The sequence below is a fragment of the Cydia strobilella genome, chromosome 9 (assembly GCF_947568885.1).
Source record: "Cydia strobilella chromosome 9, ilCydStro3.1, whole genome shotgun sequence".
Classification (NCBI taxonomy): domain Eukaryota; kingdom Metazoa; phylum Arthropoda; class Insecta; order Lepidoptera; family Tortricidae; genus Cydia; species Cydia strobilella.
This window is the reverse complement of record NC_086049.1, coordinates 17,168,030-17,188,951: the sequence shown is the minus strand read 5'-3', so window position 1 is coordinate 17,188,951 and position 20,922 is coordinate 17,168,030. Positions and strand designations below refer to the sequence as shown.

Genomic DNA, 20,922 nt, shown 5'->3' with positions numbered 1-20,922 from the left:
TTCATTCTTCACGAAATATTTAAGTTCAAATATGCACGTTCTTACAAATAAATTCTTTAAAAGAAATCTTCAACCGCAGTAAGTGCACTGATTTTAATATGAAATGTGTCATATGAAAAGAAATCACCCAATTTATTTTAATAAATAAAAAATTAATAAATAAAAACTGAATAAAGTTTTTTCCTGGTGCTGAATTACAAAAAAATATAACAAATCTAAAATTAGGAATTATTTTTATTTAAAGTGACTACATTTGTAAACAAAAAACTTAAATGTCCTCTTCGGGTTCACCGGTAGATGTAAAACTGGAAAAGAAAAGTCGTTTTTAAGTACTCGTACCATTCCAATACTACAAAATCACTGATCATACATGAACTGGTGACACATTTCATATTAAAATCAGTGCACTTACTGCGGTTGAAGATTTCTTTTAAAGAATTTATTTGTAAGAACGTGCATAATTGAACTTAAATATTTCGTGAAGAATGAAAGGTATCGGTGTCGGGTTTTTTTGTAATACTTTTATATACTCAGTACTATATATATATTTATTAAAATATTCATGTTCCATAATTTTTTTTAAGAAATCAAGTAAAAACTCAATCGAGTAAGAAAACAAAACCTAAGATGCCGTTTTTTGCCAAAAGGGTTCAGTATATGTTTTTTGAGTATTTTTTTATAAGTAATGTATATAATGAGCTTTTATTTGAGATATTAAAAATTGAAATCGGTCAAATAGTTAAGCTTGTAGAATTTTTTGAAATATATTTTGAAGAAATTTACACTCGCATTCAAACTTTTATATTTCGTGAACTAGAAGAGGTATCGGTGTCAGGTTTTTTTTATAATACTTGTTATTTATTCAGTAATATATACATGCATTAAGCTATTCATGTTCCATACATTTTTTTTTGAGAAACCAAGTAAAAACTATCAATCGAGTAAAAACAAAAACTTAAGATGCCGTTTTTTGTCGAAAGTAATCAGTATATATTTTTTGAGTATTTTTTTTAAAGTAATGTGTATAATGAGCTTTCATTTGAGATATTAAATATTTAAATCGGTTCATTGGTTTAGATTGTAGAATTTTTTGAAATATTTTTTAAAGAAGTGGCGCCATCTCTGTTCCTAAGGGGTGAAACTTGCGCTGCTGCGGGTCAAATCACTCAGTTTGGTCCCTACTAGCACTGTGCAAAGCGGCTTGCTTTTATCATGAAGTGCAGCATCCGGGCAAAAAACGGCCATAACAAGTATGACTATAACAAAACGTGTATAATTTCAACGACTAAATCTATCAATTTCACATTTTTGCTCCAAAATCGACTACGGCCTCTTATCCAGAGAGGAAAATAAGGATTACGTTTGTATGAGAAGGCGACATCGCGCGGTCCCCTTTTGTCTTAATTCCAAGCAAATTATAATTTAATGACAAACTATTCGAGGTTACTTTAAATTAGTGACATTCTCAATCAAAAGGGTACATATTGTCGGTTTTCAATAAGGCACTAGGCAGCTTCATTTTAAAATCAACCTCATCGACAAACTACAATGTGGTACATTTTAGTTGAAAACGTCACATTAGTTGGAAACAGCACTATACGTCGTGCTTATTCCGACACTTCGTTTTTTATGACGCGTGATCGGTGATCACTGATCACGTGATGCATTCTATAGAAAACTGAAATGTCGGACGCCTCGGCCCGGACACGAACCGTTCTAGCGCCCAGTGGTCGGATGCCTCGGATGGGGCATGGCACACTGCGTCCGACGTCGAAGCGACGTGCGAGGGGGACGTCGCTATAATACGCGTATAGCGTTGTCTCGCTCAAACTACAGAGCGACGTGCGAATCGGACGCAGTGTGCCATGCCCCATAGTTTGGGGCTCGCAGCCGCAATAACAAGAGATTTTCCACGACCACTTAAACTATTTGAGTAGTTTAAGTGGTCGCTCGGTTAAAAAAATATACTATATTAGGTATGTACCCATTAATAGTATCTAACTAATACATCCTAAAATGTATCACTGTGTAATATTCACTGACCCAGGGTCATTAAAGCGAGAAAAATCTTAACAGCGCGATGTAGGATTTCTGTAACGACGACACAGCGCCATCTGTTGGGGTTTTATTGAAACGTGCGCATGCTAAAATATATTATTACGTGTAGCTTGGTGTAGCGTAGTGGCAGGAGATAGTGTTTTTTTATAAAATTTAGAGTTATGTACTTATGTATGTATGTATGTATGTATGTATAAACTCTTTATTGTACAGACATAGAACACAAATATGGCACAGAAATAGGCAGTACAAAGGCGAACTTATCCCTTTAAGGGATTTCTTCCAGTTAACCTTTGAGTAGATGAGAATTGATGAAGAACGGCAGACAAATATAGCACTGCGTACAATGGACTACAGGAAAGGAAAGTCAATAAATTTATAAAAGAGGGCGAAAATAAATAAAATAAGATAAAGTTTTGAAGTAACAGTATAACAAATATATATAAATAAATAAATAAAAATTATTTAATTCAGACTTTCAGAAAATCCATATTTTGTTAGTGTAATATAATACCTACGTTATATATAATAAATAAATAAATATTTAGTCATCATTAAGCTAAAAGTAATCGTTGAGTATGGTAAGGTACCTATATATTCTTGAGACTTATGTAGGGTCACATCTAGGATGTATTATTTTTATAAACTATACACAGGCTAGAAGAAAATTCAAAAAAAGAAAAAAGGGTATAAATCTCCAATCATCGACGCCGAATACTTTTCGTGTGAATATTTCAAACTTCGAAACATTAAATTAGACATGCCAGTTCCAGACCAATATCTCGCAGCCATTGTGTTTTTATTACACTTTTGTGCAATACAAGGACAGTTTTCATACGCACTAAGCTAAAATGCAAATTATAGTAATAGTGCCTTCAACAATAAATACACGCGGAGTTGTACGTAGGTTGTCAGTCTCAATAGGTTCTACCATTACAGAAAAACCTCAGTTGTCCACACATTAATTGTCACATTGTCATGTCTTTCTTCCTGTTACTCATGACAAAACTTTCCAATGTTAACACAAACTTTGGAAAGTTGTTTTGCCAGTTGTGCTATTGTCTTTCTTATACCGTCTCGTAATTAGGAAAACCGTAAATAAACGTGACTAATTCTCTTTAAAAAAATATTTGAATGAATCTTCTTTGTCGTCACACTCTTGTCAGAGTGGTCGTCGTCATGTCAGGGCCGGTGGCAAGCATCACAATCCGTCGCCATTCTTCCCGTACAGAATAATTAGGAATTGGTACAGAAGGTTCACTCTAACAAAACGGATCTATAACGACAGATATGACCGCTAGGTGGCGCAAGCGCGAGCAGGCGTCAGTTCCGTAGCGGTGCGCGGCAACTACTATGGCTAGACAGCAAAATTGGTGTTGGCCGCATGTACTTGTAGCGTCGCGACGAAATCGCGGAGTGAGCCACGCCTGACTGTAGCCCTTCTTGACCATTCATGGAGTGGTCCTTTGAGTGCATTTTTGACTAGGTCTAACCAACGCATTGGTGACCTACCGCGCCTGGGCCATCGATTTTTCATTTTGTATATGAATGAATACTGTACCTATGATTTGCTACTAATGTCAGGGACAAAAATTAGGTTGGGGACTTCAGATTGATCGGTAGACCATACATGTAAAATGACTTAAAATACTGTATATTTATCCAAAATTTTACATTTAAAAGTATTTCGAATAGTATGGCTCTATTTATTTTATTTATTGCACAATTAAAATAACTACAAATGGCGGCCCTAATGCCTTAAGGCATTCTCTACCAGTCAACCATAACAGGAACATTTCAGTAACATCATAAAGTATGTTCCATTATGTATCGCACCGAAACAATTTCATTTTCACCATTAATTAGAATCGACCTTGGTTTTTCAAATATACATAATAGATCCATAAATCACAACAATACTTACTGAGATATAAACATGGACTACCCCATTCTAGATTCCATTTCTTTAAAACGTTTACAAAGACAACAAGAACCCCACATAGAGGAGCTCTTAATAGAGTAGGTAAAAATTGTAAAATAATAAACGTGGATTTATCTAAAATGAGCGGTCGCGCTCATATTTAATAATTAGCATGGGAATTTAATAATTTCAGCACTTAAGTGAACTGTATTTCTACGACGGGTACTAAAAACACATCAAAATAATACGCAGATTTGCTCTAACTTCCAGTAATCCGAATTTTCCAGTATAATCCGGCGCACTTGTGTCTGCATTAGTGCCGGATTAGTGATATTGTACTATATTTTACTATGACGTCACAGCGTCTGTTTCGTTGTGACGTCACAAGCGCGGGCGCCGGCCTTCGCCATGACCGATAGTTAGATTGCTGTCGTAATATTTGACTATGTCAAGTAGACAAACTGAATGTATAAGGCTTTTATATATTCAGTTTGTTTACTTTACTTGGTCGGGTATTTAGTTTTTATATGATTACGGTAAATTGACCCAGACCTTGACGCCGATTCTAACTATTTCATCTCATTGTATTACTACTCGCCCGTGCACCTCGCTCGGACCAACTCGGACTAAGCCCGATTCACATTTGTCTGTCGTGTTGTGTTGTGTCGTGACGCATATCGGTTTCGGCACGCTTGGTTTCAATACAAATCGTGATATTTGCGTCATATAGCGTATATATTAAATCTGTGACGCCGACGTTGCAGTTGGCGTGCAGGCGGCTTGCAGTTCTGATACAAATTGCAGTCGGGTTGCAGTCCCGTCTGTATCGTCCCTAACAGATACCTATATAATCTCTTTATGATTTCCGAACTGAAAGGCAGTTAACATTTAAAACTTTCGTGTTTTAAACACATATTAAATCACATTTACAATCGGGTCTATCGCGAATTTATGTTGTTACATAGACCTAGCATTATATAGACCAGCTATACGCGTGCGCCCGTAAGGGATAGACATAGATGACGTCATAAACGTGGGGATACCATATTGGTAAAAATTACCCCAATATTTGATATCACGTTGGGGCGATTACCCTGGAGGCAAAGTTAGCTTGTTTGACGGTATTAAAAAATTGTTAAATAAAATGTCAATGGGCCGTTCTTTTTAGGCGTATAAACAATGAAATACCTCCTATAATTCGCGCAGGTGGTACAAAACTAAACATGTTTAGTAAATAAAACGTAAAATAAAATGTATTATGGGTTTTAATTTAAAGAAATCACAAATCGCAATCACACCAATTAATGTACACCACATTTAATCTTCACAACATTTGTTTATTTATTTTTTGGAATTAGAAGTACGAAAAAACTTCGAGGTCAAAATTACCCATAAAATTATGATATTTTCATCTGGTATCCCTAACATGATTGTTATGCAGCTAAATTAAGAAGAAGTTTAAAAATGGCTGACCTCAGACTCCTACCTACCTACGTAATTTGGGCGGATAATTTTACAAATAATGTTTTGTTAATTTGCGTAAATAATTGTGATATTTTAATTGAAATCGTTTGATTCTACATTGCTTTGAGTGTAACGTAATTTTACGATGTTATTCTCACATATTGCGTTAAGGGGAAGGTGTAAAATACCGTACTTACGTGTGAAAGGTTATGATCTCATATTTTTGCTCAGAGCGGCTATTACAGCCGATTACAGAACAATTCACCATTATTTTATCAAAGTTCAAGCATTCAAAACGCAAACCATCACTATATTTCATAAGAGAAAGCACAATTTCATACAAAACAACGATAATTAAACAAGCAACGAACAAACATGACATGTCACGTACTTATTTGTTTGCCACAACCTCGGTTGTGGCAGCGGTGGAAAAGTGAAACTATGACAAGGACAAACAATAACAGCGCTTTCTCTGCTACTCCTACTGAAAGATACATAAGACTATCCCGTTCGGTCATTTTCCCCCACTCCTCATGACCGATCCAGTTATACTAGATTCATGTGTTGTTACCTTTATTTACCGACGTTGACCGCGACCACGACCACGACCAGTGAAACCTGTGTCAAAACGTCGGTAAATAAAGGTAACAAAATAAATTCGCGATAGACCCGATTGTAAATGTGATTTAATAGTTGTTCTGATGATGAATAAAATGGCGCGATAGTAGATGGAATTGTAGGTACTTTAGAAAACAAACCGTTTAAGTAGAACTAGTCGATTGGCGGTTTCCTGGCATTGTCTGGTACATAGTACATACAGTACATAGTGTACATACTGAGGTTAATTATGTCTGATATGTTAGGTATGTACCTAAGTTTTATTTGAATGTTTGTTACTCAATCATCCAAAACGGCCAAACAGATTTAAGATGCGTTCAGATGTCAGCTGCAGCTGCATTACTGTAGCGGCCAGACAATTAAGTAGACAGAGTATAATCACGTAGTAACTATTTATTAATCTGTGGTATAATTGTGAAATGATAATTCAACGTTAGCAAGAAAACGTTTTATCCTTTAAAATTTAGACCATTGTCCACTGTGACCATTGTCCGTTGTAAACCCTGACCGAATCCTCGACTTTTATTAAACCTGACAAGGAATATTTATTGACCTTTTGAGTGAACTAATTATGTTGTTAAGTACTTAGTTCCGTCATTCCGTAATTAAATACCTATCATAGAAATAATTGCAAAAAATATAAATAGTAATGCAACAGTTAAAAATGGTTCTCATCTGCATGAAATAAAGATGTCAGTTTGACTGAGCTTCATTTCTGTGTATGTATGTTATGGTGGTCACATCATTCTGTCATATTCTGGAGACAAATAGGCAACTTCTGTTTGTCTATTAGTCTATAATTCTATGTGCAATGGAGAGTTCACTATGTATAGGGCTGAAAGGACTGTGTAGGACTTTGTAACTCCCGAGGAAAATTTATTAATATAATCAATAGCTACTTAAGTAGGCTACGATTTGCATATTGCAGTATTGCCAGATGATTTCGATCACGAAGGAAGACTTGTCACTGAGATAAAACTGCATTCATGATGAAATATCAACACTATCAACAGTCACGATTTCACGCAGCATACCTACCGCATTTCATTTGAATTTAATAGAATAGATGAATACATAGAATAGGATAGAGAACAGACGAGATGCAGTTTACGTCGGTCCTGTGATGAAGTAGATATATACCTTTTTCCATTAAATTACACTCCTAGCATAATCCCCTAATGATCTCCATAATATTGAGGTTTGGTGCAACCGAAATTAAGTCTAATTTACTGTGTATGTAAGTACTAAGTAAGTACTTAAACATACACACACACTTTCATTTTTCATTAACTGTCCTTTTTGTGCATGACATGGGCCTGTGCCCAGCAGTAGGCCATAATAGTCTGAATTATTATTATGTTCACTGTTTTTACAATCGTTGCGCAGGATTCCTGATCGACTTCATCAGCGGCCCTGTGTCTGTTGGCTTCACGTCGGCAGCAGCCATCATCATCGCCACCACGCAGGTCAAGGACATCCTGGGCCTCAACTTTCCTGGCGGCAAGTTCCTGCAGGTAGTTACCTAATGAATCAAACCATGGCGTACTGCCAGTAACGTCAGGTCAGCAGCCATCATCATCGCCACCATGCAGGTCTAGGACATCTTGGGCCTCAGCTTTCCTGGCGGAAATTTTCTTTAGGTACCTACTATCTTATCATACCCGTGGCACTGTCAGAAGTTTTCAATTCAAGTACTGTCAGAGCCACCCCAAAGACATACTGAGCCTCAGCTTTGCTGACGCCTAATTCATTCAGGTATTAAATACGTCTTGCGTTCTATCTATGCGCTATATAGTAGGTATCTATTACGAACTACATATCCAGATAGGGGTATCTGTAAAGCCCGGTTCACATTTGTCTGACGTGTCGTGTTGTGATGTGTAGTGACGCATATCGGTTTCATACATTTAATATGATTGCGTGCACATTTGTCTGACTCACCGTGCATCAGACAAATGTGAACGCAACCATAATAAAATGTCATAATTGTGTTGTGTGTGCGCCACGCACGACACAACACAACACGACACGACAGACAAATGTGAACCGGGCTTAAGTTCCTCTAATTGGCTCTGTATTGCTATTTAAAAAGTTAAATGTATCGTTTATAGCTGTTGGAAATCCTTGTATAAATAATTAAATACTTCTACCATGCATGACAAGGATCTAACGGATATAATTATCATGGCTTAGTAGGTGGATGTTGGAGGTAATATTTTTACTGTTGTTGCATTCCACGTTGCAATGTCCCTTACGAAACGCCGTTCTTCTATTAGTTCTGAAAAGGCTGAGAAAATGATATTGGGTCTGGTAATTTCATGACTACTAACAAATTGGCAGTAAATTCTCGAGCTTTACGGACTTGATTGAATTACCTGCCATACAAGGCAAAAGCATTTCGTAAGGGACATTCTCGTGGAATGCCCCTGTTTAATATTTGACAGTCTGACCTACTAGGTACTGACAAGAAACTGTTTACCAATAACGTCGTTATTTTATCGTTATATTATAAATTATTCAACCGTTTCACGTATGTATACACATACCTATATATCTACACGGTGATTCGATTTCAGTGTAACGATTACTCTGTTTACGCTTTCATTTCAAGTTTCAATCCATTATTAAGATCCAACACCAGACGCAAGAATTCAATAATCTCGAGATATACAAATGCTCAAGCCGTTTCAACAATTACAGTACTCATTTGTTTATGCCTTTTTTGTTGATCGTCGACGGCTTTCTATCGGCCTTGAGGTTTTTGTCGCAAACACCGATTAGCATCTGACCCACGCGCCGAAAAGCCACAGAAATAATGCGACTCGCTCCAATTGAGATTCGATTTGACGAAGCATTTTATCAGGTTCTCATAATATTTCGTAAGTGGTTCTGCCTTGTCCCTGAAAAATGAGCAACAATTGACTCGTAATATAAACTTTAGGTATACAGTCACGCTCCGAGATTGTTAGTTCAGGGTTCTAGCTAAATTGAAAATTCCATTTGAACAACCAATTTAGCTAGGACCCTAAATGGCTATTCCCGACTATATGCCATCTGACTAAGACTAGGCCGTCTTTGACCAACTCTAGGGGCAAGCAGTACGCGCTTGCACCAGATACGAATTCCTTGCGGAATTAAGGATGACTCACGTTAGACCGGGCCGTGACCGGGCCGGAGCTTCCGGCGCTTCGTTTTCTATGGAAAGCATCACGTGATCACCTGTCATGTCATAGAAAAGTAAGCGCCGGAAGCTCCGGCCCGGTCACGGCCCGGTCTAACGTGAGTCATCCTTTACAATATAGCGAGGACCACTGGAGGGCTTCGTCGCTTTTTCTTTAATATATGACATTTATTTCAGTTTATACTTACCCCATCATATATTGCAGCAGTAACTGTAAAGTACTGTTTAGTTGGCACTTAGTCGGTTGGCAGTCCTAAACTATGCGTTTCTCCAGAAACTTTCTACCTCGCACAGCTAAACTGGAATGACCTGCGGTATTTCCGGACCGATACGCCCTTCAAACCTTCAAGAAAAGAGCGTCTTCTTAAAGGCCGGCAACGCACTTGGCGATCCTTCTGGTGTAGCAGGTGTCCATAAGCAACGGTAATCGCTTACCATCAGGCGATTTGACTCATTTGTCTCCTATATCATTAAAAAAAGTAATTTCGAATTTATAAACTGAAATAGATGTCATATATAGAAAAAAAAACTAAATATTTAATAAAATAATTTGATTTATAACATTTAAAACTTTCGCGTTTTGAACACATATTAAATCACATTTACAAAGGTAACAAAATAAATTCGCGATTGACCCGATTGTAAATATGATTTAATATAATTTGATTTGTCCCCAAAGTTGTGTAATTTCGAATTTGTTACGCGAGGACAGGAATATTGAGTGTGTTTTCCAATGGCTGTTATCTACAGCTGCTAATGCGTGGTGGATTAAGATGTTATTTCTTTCTTGAAGAGGTTTGAGCGTCTGTTCCTATCGCATTTAAGGATGACTCACGTTAGACCGGGCCGTGACCGGGCCGGAGCTTCCGGCGCTTCGTTTTCTATGAAAAGCATCACGTGATCACCTGTCATGTCATAGAAAAGTAAGCGCCGGAAGCTCCGGCCCGGTCAAGGCCCGGTCTAACGCGGGTCATCCTTTATAATCAATGGTTATTCTACGTTTGGAAAATTCTCTCATCTGTTGCCACTGGCAACAACCGAGGAACATCTAAAATAAGGTTTAGTGACTGTACCTCTTATATATACGTATTTTTGCAGGTGTGGACGGGAATGTATGAACACATTGGAGAGACGAGGCTGTGGGACACGGTGCTGGGCGTCACCTGCATCGTGGTTCTACTACTGCTTAGGGTAAGTTCTTACGTTGTGATTTTTCGGTTACAATGTTTAGAAATAAAGGAAACGTGGATACTCTGTCTCGGTAGTTCAGTACCCCTAGTGTAAATTTAATTCGATAGCGCATACGCGTTTGCGTTAAGTGTCAGTTTGTATGGGATTTCGTTTACAAAACGTCCCGCTTGGCGCGCTGTTCATCCTATACAACAATAGACAACGCAAACGCGAACGCTCGTCGAGCTATCGAATGAAATATTTACACTAGGGGCCCGTTTATCAAAAGCTTGTAGCTTATACAAGTGGAAGTCCCTGTCTAACAAAAGATGTCAAAAAGGGACTTCCACTTGTATTACAAGCTACAAGCTTTTGAGAAACAGGCCCTAGGTGTTCTGTTGGTAGAGCGGCACATATTATGCGGCATATAGTTTTTTTCTATTTTTCCTTTATTTCTAAGCATTGTACTGTAGTACCGTTTGCAGACGGTCTGTTTAATACAAAAATAATATTTTGGTCTAACACAGACTGATACTGAAACCAAAGTTGTCACCCGTCATTTGTATAAATTACTTATTGCGCGACAATTACGTAAATAATTAAATGGCGGTTACGGCTGCTGGATTGTGCGGTAGATATAATTATTATAATTAACCACGTTAATACCATTCTGGCAGTTTCTTGAGTCAAATTGGGCCCCTGGGGGGCGACTTTTGAATTTCGATCACTTGATTTCGCCACTCGAAAATCAGTGGAAAACAGCGAAATGCTAATTTTTGAAATACGAGCGATTGAAATTGGGAATCTAGTGGTATTGACCACTCGTTTTTAATTATATTAGTAGAATTTAAGTGCCTATAGTGCCTAGTGTATAGTAGTGAAGATATTCTTGAACGAAATACACGAAATCCCTGTAGCCCCCTGGACAAATATTTACGTCAGTATTTTAGGTAGTCTAGTGAATAAAATTATAATTATTTTTCTATTCATCAACACGGTAGGTCTCTCTAATGCCTCTATGCGGTAGTGATAGTTTTGTCTCTCTAAATATAGGGATATCATATCTCGTGTCTCCTATATGGTAGTTATATCACATCACGTGTCTAGAGATATGGTAGAGATATGACATCACGTGTAAACGGTGTACCTAAACTGCAAATGGCATATCAAAACAGGCGTTAACAAGATCGCAATTCCAAACAGCAACTCGTGTGAAAATGACGGACAATTAACTTGGATACCGTGATTACCGTGTTTACGTAAGAGTAAATGCTTCCTGTATGTGACAGGATTTATAGATTTTATCGCGATGGAATAAGAACTACTGATTATAAAAAGATACAAGTTGCTACGTTACAACATAGAGTAACTTATACTAGAGCGGTACTGTCATAGTAAATTTTGTAACCCCAGTAAATTCACTGCCATCTGTCGACACACTTTAAAACTAAAAATGAAGATTTATAAAAATACGATAGAATGTATTTAAATATAGATAAATGATTTTTTTATTTGCATTAATTATTTTTATGATTTTGACCCATGTTCTTTCACTGATATGCGTTAAAATTGTTAAATAACAAACGAAACCGTCAACGCCATCTATACGACTGTAGGCCAAAACTAGTAGCGCCCTCTGAACGAGAATCAAATTTTCTTGATTTTCGAGGCACGTTTTTTCCTTAGACTGTATCCATCTATTACGGAGTTATATCTATCTTTGGTTACAAAGTGCAATCGTGTATTCTCTTTATTCTCTTATTTGACAGATTCCTATAAATATTCTAGGATGAACTAGCGTTACCTAGTTTGCGCTTGTAACAGCGACATCTTTGAAGTAATTTGAACAACATACTAAACATACTCTATATCGCCTCGAACAACTACAATGGAGCACAAATGATACTTCATAATTGCATGTATAACGAGCGGCAGTAACTCATCTATGACCAATATCTTTAGGTAGGTATTTTGTACATAAAGACAGACATTGTAAAGCTGAATTTTGAAGATGCTGATCGAGCCCATACTTAACTTTTTAAGGAAAGGCAAAACATTTACATACACCTACAAACATGGTGACTAATTTAAAGTTTTCTATTAACGCAAAATATGAATAAACGAAGTTTTCTATTTGCTAGTCTATGGTAGACTTCACGTATTTGATGGCATTAATTATTTTTATATGATTTTGTACAGTAATAAGACATAAACTATTATTAAAATTAAGTATAAACTAAGTAAATTAACCTATCTTAAGTCCCCAAACTTACCCACCTATCTTAAGTCCCCAAAGTATCTTAAGTCTGCTTATTGTTAATGTAGTAAACACGAGATCTTTAGGTGTTTTAGGTGTCCCTGTTCAACAGGTAACAGTAATTTAATGAAAAAAATTGCAAAAATCGCCTTCTGCTGAAAGCAGCAGAAATTCATAGTGCGCAGTAAGATGATCGTTTTAATCTGTTGCCGTGCTTCAAGTACATAGGTACATACGCCTAATAATTACGCCAACAGAGACATTTAAGAGCAGCCTGCAAATGTATGGTTTTAATGAAGACAGGAAATCCGGGTGTCATCTGTCTATGATTAACGCTTTGTGATTCAGCTTTAATTTCATACTGTATCTACCACGTAGCAAAGCACGTACGTATGTACGTATTGATGAAAAATACTCAATATTAGCAAAGATAGATATAACTCCGTATTAATAGATGGATACAGTCTAAGGAAAAAACGTGCCTCGAAAATCACGAAAATTTGATTCTCGATCAGATGGCGCCACTAGTTTTAGCCTACTCTCGTATAGAGGGCGTTGACTGTTTCGTTCGTTATTTATAATTTTAACGCATACCAGTGAAAGAACATGGGTCAAAATCATATAAAAATAATTAATGCAAATAAAAAAATCATTTATCCATATTTAAATATATTTTAACGTATTTTTATAAATCTTAATTTTTAGTTTCAAAGTATGTCGATAGATGGCAATGAATTTACAATGGTTACAAAATATACTATGACAGTACCGCTCTATCTTATTATATCCTCATTGGTATTAGTATGATTTCTTTCTGAGTTTCTTTCTTTTTTAATTATCTCACCTTTAAACCTTTGAGTTTTGAGTCTGAGTCTTTCAGCAAAGATCTTAAAGACCGAGTCGTAAGTTAAAGCATTAAATACTTAAAACCGGCCAAGTGCGAGTCGGACTCGCGCACGAAGGGCTCCGTACCGAACTTGATTGGTTTTAAAAAGAATCCAGGCCTAATTTTGAGTGGAATTGTCTAAAATGGAATCAAGTTAAGACTAACAATAAGTTTATAGCCCTTAAAAGACGAGTCTCTTTCATCACTAGAACCACGTGCTACAAGTTCAAGGTTATATTGTGGTCTAGTATTAAGTTGCTATCTAGGTTTCCGAAATAGGCAATCCCACGTACTTTCTAGCAAGTTTTATCCTCTGTTGCAACTAAACGATAGTCCGATTGACATGTGCCATTGCTTATGTCAAAGAGGATATAATAGGATAGAGCGGTAATGTCATAGTAAATTTTGTAACCACAGTAAATTCACTGCCTTCTATCGACATCATCTTCAATTTATTTATTTAAAAAAATCATTTATCCATATTTAAATACATTTATCGTATTTTTTTCAATCTTCATTTTTAGTTTTAAAGTGTGTCGAATCGACACACTTTAAAACTAAAAATTAAGATTTATAAAAATACGATAAATGTATTTAAATATGGATAAATGATTTTTTTATTTGCATTAATTATTTTTATATGATTTTGACCCATGTTATTTCACTAAATTTGTTAAATAAAAAACGAAACCGTGGTAGTGGTACCATCTGATCGAGAATCAAATTTTCGTGATTTTCGTGTTTTTGTGAAACGTACCTCGAAGGGCACGTTTTTTCCTTAGACTGTATCTATCTATTACGGAGTTATATCTATCTTTGCTTATGTTAACACACTTGCCCATTCCTTATTAGGATCTGGCATGCACTTGCACTTCAATCGTAGTAATTGGTTATAGGACTATAGAGGCACCTTTTTTCTATTTCTATAAGTTAACATACCTACCTAACTTGTAGAAATTGGTTCCTGGAATTCAAAATTTAATTAACAAAGTTACTTGGCAGGGCTAAAACAAAATGGACAGAAGCTCGGTTATCATTTGAAGATCATCTTATATAGTCTGGAAAACTAGAAAAATGCGACAAATTTGATAGATTTAGACTGGAAGGTTCGATCTCATATACAAATTTTGAATTTCGCGCCTTTTTCGACTGACAAATTAGTTTGCCAAATTATAGTTATCCCCATGTACCATAATGATTCAGTTCGTAATAATAGAGTAACTTCTGTTCGCAGAAAGTGAAAGACATAAAAGTGCGCGGCTCAGAAGAAAAGCGCGGGTGCGCGCACGCCGCCGCGCAGGCGCTCTGGTTCCTGTCGACCACGCGCAACATCCTCGTGGTGCTGGTGTGTGCTGCGTTGGCGTACTACTTCGACACGCAGAAACAGACTCCCTTCGTGCTCACTGGTTAGGATACTGCACCATTCACTAACCCGGTTACCGGTTAAACCTGGAGTTACCATGGTTACCAGTACAATTTGACACTGGGTTTAACCGCTTCACCCCGGGTTAGTGGGATGGTGCAAGTGGCCCTTAGACACCTTTAAAATGTCTCTGGTTACCATGACGTTATCAATGTCAAGATTATTTTTAAATATTATTGATGTACAAGATAAAAAGTAGAGGGCCTAATACTGATCCTTGTGGAACGCCATAATTTGGAAGATTGGTAATGCCTTTCAATATTTTTTTATTTATACCTAAATCTCTTTTATCTCATTAAGAGCAATGTACATAAGCCGCTTATGCTTAGGTTTAACCACGGTTTAACACAGGCTTACCATTTAGGGAAAAGTATTCTTGATCAACACAATCCGCCTTACTAAGGTCACAGCAGCAGAGTACAACTTGTTAGTTTTATCCACCCGTTGTACGTTGCAGGCGAGGTGAAACCAGGGCTACCGGCGATAGCACCGCCACCGTTCTCGGCCACAGTGGGCAACCACACCTACACTTTCATGGAGATGGCATCCACGCTCGGCTCTGCGATCTTCGTCGTGCCGCTGCTCTCCATCTTAGAGAACATTGCGCTGGCTAAAGTCTTCTGTGAGTTTTTAACCTTCAAAATCTTAGTTTTGCAGCACCAGTGTTGAATACTAAGTTTTTAAATTCTTAATAGTTTGAAACTGAGGTAAATTTTTAAATCTATTTTCTATCATGAGGTCAAATATCTGCTTCCTAGCATTTTCAGAAATGTTAATGGAGTAGTGTTCGTAAGCGACAATTAAAATGCTTTGAGTCCCATATTAAGAACAAGTATATTTTCTAATATACCACTCAAAGCATTCCAACTTTTAACACTTTTCAGCGGAGGGCAAGTACGTGGACGCCACGCAAGAAATGCTTGCGCTGGGCGTGTGCAACATCGCGTCATCACTGGTGGAGTCCATGCCAGTGTCAGGGGCGCTGTCCCGAGGAGCTGTCAACCATGCTAGTGGCGTAGCAACCACTGCTGGCGGTCTTTACACGGGTGCGCTGGTGCTGCTGTCTCTACAGGTACGTTTGGTTTTTGCTTTTCAAGCCTTTCAAACACTAGGCGTGTGCAACATCGCGTCATCACTAGTGTAGTCCATGCCGGTGTCAGGGGCGTTGTCGAGAGTAGCTGTCAACCATGCTCGTGGCGTAGTAACCACTGCTGGCGGTCTTTACACGGGGGCGCTGGTGCTGCTGTCTCTACAGGTACGTTTGGTTTTTGCTTTTCAAGCCTTTCAAACACTAGGCGTGTGCAACATCGCGTCATCACTGGTGTAATCCATGCCGGTGTCAGGGGCGTGGTCCCAAAGAGCTGTCAACCATGCTAGTAGCGTAGCAACAACTGCTGGCGGTTTTTTACACGGGGGCGCTGGTGCTGCTGCCTCTACAGGTACGTTGGTTTTTGCTTTTCAAGCCTTTCATAATACTCATACAGAGACTGTGTACAGAGACCATTTAGTGAAACAAATGGTCACAATTTTTAATGCAGCCTATGTCATTGGAGAATGCAAAAATACTACCTAAGTCTAGAGTAATGTATAAAATAGATGCAGAAATTTGATGTGTATAGATTAGTTTTATATATATATATAATAGTATAATATAATTATATACCTAATAGTATTAAGCAAACGCGGATCGGACCGCGCGAACTCGCCAACTATTACATAAACCAAAGAGGTTTACAATAGTGGCATACTGGCAAAAGTTGTATGAATATTTAAAGTGAATAAATAAATTAAAAAAAAAAAAAAACCTGTCAATTTGATATTAAATAAATTCCCTATAAAATAAATTACATCTAGCTCTTACTGGTCTTCCCCATTGAGAGTTATTATGGTCGGATGTCACAAACAGAAATTAGGCTCTAGGATCTTTTGGATGCGAGTAACCTTAGAACCATCTCATTTATTATCGTCCCATGCGATCGTTAAACAGCATGAATTACGTTCTGCAACTCTGGTAAACCAATTACCGGGTAAACCAATTTTCGCAAAATTGCTTTTTGTTGTCCCCAAAATTTTCTTGAATCGCAGTCGATCTTCATCCGTTTAATCCTAATAAATCTTATTTTGCAGTACTTCACGCCATACTTCTTCTACATTCCGAAAGCGTCGCTGGCCGCGGTGATCATCGCCGCTGTCGTCTTCATGATGGAGCTGCATGTCTTCAAGCCCATCTGGCGGACTAAGAGTGAGTTCAGATGGATGCATGTCATTTTGTTGTATTGCTTGGAACAATAGGTAAGTTTTTGTCTCTGAAATTTTAGTGTCTAAAAATGTCTTGAAAATGACATCACTGGACTAATGGATTTTTAGAAAGCTCGCAATTAGAATAAATAGGTACTAGGGACCTGTAACCTCCAACATCGTTCTGTTCTCAACTCACAAACCCTTCACTTTTGTTATCACATAAGCACGAGCAGTATTAACGGCCGACTTTAAATCAACCAAATGCTGTATATTACCCCACTCTAAACTTATTTTGACACTGAAATCGATATAGTCTAACCCATAACAGAGAGGTTCTTCACCTAGGTCAAAAAGTCTATGTATGCTTTTTTTTTTCTCACTGTACACATGTGTGTCTTTACTTTTTGTGTCTAGTTAGGTATGTACCTACAGTAAAAACATGTTATTATCGTTATGTAAACGTTTGTTGCAGAGCTAGACATCATCCCAGCCGTAGTCACCTTCGCAGCGTGTCTGCTCACGCGGCTTGAGCTGGGCATCGTCATCGGCATCGCCGTCAACCTCATGTTCCTGTTGTACGCTTCGGCCAGACCTTCGGTGAAGGTCCACAGAGCCGTGGTGAGTTTACCAGTTCATCGTCATTGTATCTAGACATCATCCCAGCTACCATTGGCATCGCTGTCATCCTCATGTTCTTGCTGTTGTCTTCTGCCAGACTTTTGGTGAAGGTCACCAGGGCCGTGGTTAGTTTATCACATCAGGATAAGGTACGATGTTTGTCGTAAAATAGTCTGGTTAAAGAAAACCGAACCGGACTGAGCAAGTCACGTCTGCCGCATACAAGGCTAGATGTACTAGTATCGCGTGGAAGGGGCACCCAGACGAAGCTGGTTGGCCGACCTAGACACGTCCCATCCCAGTAACTGACCGGGAAACCGGGTATTTTGGAGATCTGTAGATATTGAGGTCTGAAAAAATAAATCGACCAGTGTTCTTATATTTTCAGTCGAGCGACGGTATCGAGCACCTAGTAGCGGTCGTGGACCGCTCCCTAGCATTCCCTTCAGCGGAGTTCGTCCGTCGCGCGCTGTGCAAGGCGGCTGACAGCGCACGCTCCGTGCCGCTCGTGCTAGACGCCACACACGTACAGGCTGCAGACTTCACTGCAGCTAAGGTAGGCTAGTGTAGACAGCTGGCTATTAATTTCTTCAGCAGTTCAAGGCGGCTAACAGCGCACGCTCCGCTTCAGAGAAGTGCACCGCCTCATTACAACTGACGAAGTGCAACGCACAGTTTCCAGCTTCAACGAACATCGTGCGCTTTTATTCTCATTAATATACAGCAACGACCAGGATCTGTAATCGAATCCTCATTCTCCCTTGTTGAAAGGTATCTCAGTATTGTCATATTAGTCGACCTGTTTGAATACGACGAACTTAAGACAATTAGCAATCTCAACAATGGCTTAATCCAAGGCTTAAAACTGCTGTACCCAATTCAAGCCGTTTATTATTCCTAAGAATCCTAAGCCATTTACTTTGTTAGTTGTTCTTTCCTTTTCAGCTCACAAATATTAACCTTCACACGACACGCGTATCTTAGCTACCTAACGTAAATTTATCATTTCCAGGGCATCAAGAGTCTAATCGAAGAATTCGAAGCGCGCGGCCAAGCGATCATCTTCTACAATGTGAAGCCGTCGATAGAAAGCGTGTTCCAAGGCGTCCGACCACGCTCCTTCCTCCACGCTTCATGCCGCGCTGAATTAGACCGGCTTCTACGAGGGGTGGCGCCCGCGCCTGCTCCTCATATCTCGTGTGAGTATGAAGTACTTTGATCCACATTACTAAAGGACCTTTAAACGCCATCATAAATCTCATCTACAAAGTGAGTCCATAACGAGCTCACATAGTAAGTGAGGGTTCCACGTTGTTTCCTTCACGCATCGTGCCGCGCTGAATTAGACAGCATGATACGACGAGTAGCGCCCCCACTTGCTCCTTATATAACGTGTGAGTAATGAAGTACTTTGATCATCTTCTACAACGTGAAGCCGTCCATAGAGTGCGTGTTCCGAGGCCTCTGGCCACGCTCGTTCCTCCACGCTTCATGCCTCGCTAAATTAGATCGGCTTCTACAAGTGGCGCCCCCCTTTTCACTCTCTTTAGGGATGATTTCACTAAAAACTATCCCACGTCTTTCCCCGGTACTCAAACTATCTCTATGCCAAATTTCAACTAAATCGGTTCAACAGCCCCTTAATGCATGATTTTTTTATTTTTGGTTGGAAAAAATGTTTTTATTTAGTTATTTGGATGTAGGATCTAGGAATCTGTGAGCTGTCCAATGCTTTGTATACATTTGGCAACAGTATGCATTTAAGGGTTAAGCGTGTAGAGGTAACACACAGGAGGGGCAGACAGACTCGCATTTATAATAGTAGTATGGATTTGTACTATTTCCTTTTTCTTTCAGAATGCAAGCCGAGCCTGATCTCTGGTCAACACCGACAGTATTTATGAACTAGCTTATAGTACCGTTAGTCGTTAGCTAGCGTATGTAAGTAGTTACTTTGTTAAGTGAGTGCCTCTTATTGTAACTAATAAAGACATGTTCGTTATATTTGCTTGTATCATTTTATCCTCGTGAGTACATTCAAATGTACATATTCATTGCAATCTAATTTGAACCTTTTGATGAAACAAATAGAGTAGCATTTCTATAGTTTCACTGTGTTGTGAAACAAACGAAATTCGTTCCAATTTAATTATAGAACAAGGTTCAAATTAAAAAACTTTATATGGTGGGTCTTACGAGGTTATAATAGGAAACAAATCTGTAGAAATAATCGTTTGAAAGAAACTAAAGATTTATCTCCATTTAGAAGAGTTGAGCCGACTGTACCGGACAGAAACGGGGGCAAACGATAAGTCAGAAAGATAACACCTTGTAGGAAAACTATAAGCAGAGGATATAATAGGATAGAGCGGTACTATCATAGTAAATTTTGTAACCACAGTAATTTCACTGCCATCTATCGACACACTTTAAAACTAAAAATTAATATTTATAAAAATACGATAATATGGTTGACATTGTATATTATAGTATGGCTGAATTGACGTGTAAAATTTGTACAATTTTATGAATAAATGTATCTTATCTTATCTTAAATGTATTTAAATATGGATAAATGTTTTTTTTTGCATTAATTATTTTTATGATTTTTTTTTTCTTTCACTGATATGCGTTAAAATGGTTAAATAACAAACGAAACTGTCAACGCCCTCTATACGAGAGTAGGCCAAAGGTAGTGGCGCCATCTGATCGAGAATCAAATTTTCGTGGATTTTCGAGGCACGTTTTTTCCTTAGACTGTATCCATCTATTACGGAGTTATATCTATTTTTGTTATAAGGATAGGTCACTGGTGACAGCAAAACACAATATGGGAGATAATGAAGTGTATTTATTTATTACAATCGGCCTTTGCGCACTACACTACGTACCTACGCATCTGCGCGATCGCCGATTTGAACTCCGTTTTCATACCACCTGTCATTAGAAAATCGATCTTAAACGTAACAAATTAAGGTTCATTTTTCCAGATCCTAAATACCTTAAACAGGCATTAAAAACCGCAACTCAAAAATGTCATGTCTTTATAAAATGGACTTTAATTATAACAAATTAAGCTACATTT

General features: G+C 38.1%; 1 protein-coding gene across 1 annotated transcript in view; it reads left to right on the top strand.

The window, feature by feature from the left end:
• LOC134744455 (sodium-independent sulfate anion transporter-like) overlaps positions 1–19,841 on the top strand; it is a 66,463-nt gene extending 46,622 nt beyond the window's left edge. Inside the window, exons 4-13 of the mRNA XM_063678270.1 lie at positions 7,448–7,575; positions 10,341–10,433; positions 14,790–14,961; positions 15,436–15,600; positions 15,863–16,050; positions 17,106–17,220; positions 17,692–17,837; positions 18,226–18,393; positions 18,850–19,036; positions 19,695–19,841. Coding sequence (XP_063534340.1) covers positions 7,448–7,575; positions 10,341–10,433; positions 14,790–14,961; positions 15,436–15,600; positions 15,863–16,050; positions 17,106–17,220; positions 17,692–17,837; positions 18,226–18,393; positions 18,850–19,036; positions 19,695–19,696 — 1,364 coding nt within the window. The 3' untranslated portion in view covers positions 19,697–19,841. The remainder of the gene's footprint in view (positions 1–7,447; positions 7,576–10,340; positions 10,434–14,789; positions 14,962–15,435; positions 15,601–15,862; positions 16,051–17,105; positions 17,221–17,691; positions 17,838–18,225; positions 18,394–18,849; positions 19,037–19,694) is intronic.
• Positions 19,842–20,922: the final 1,081 nt, after the last annotated feature.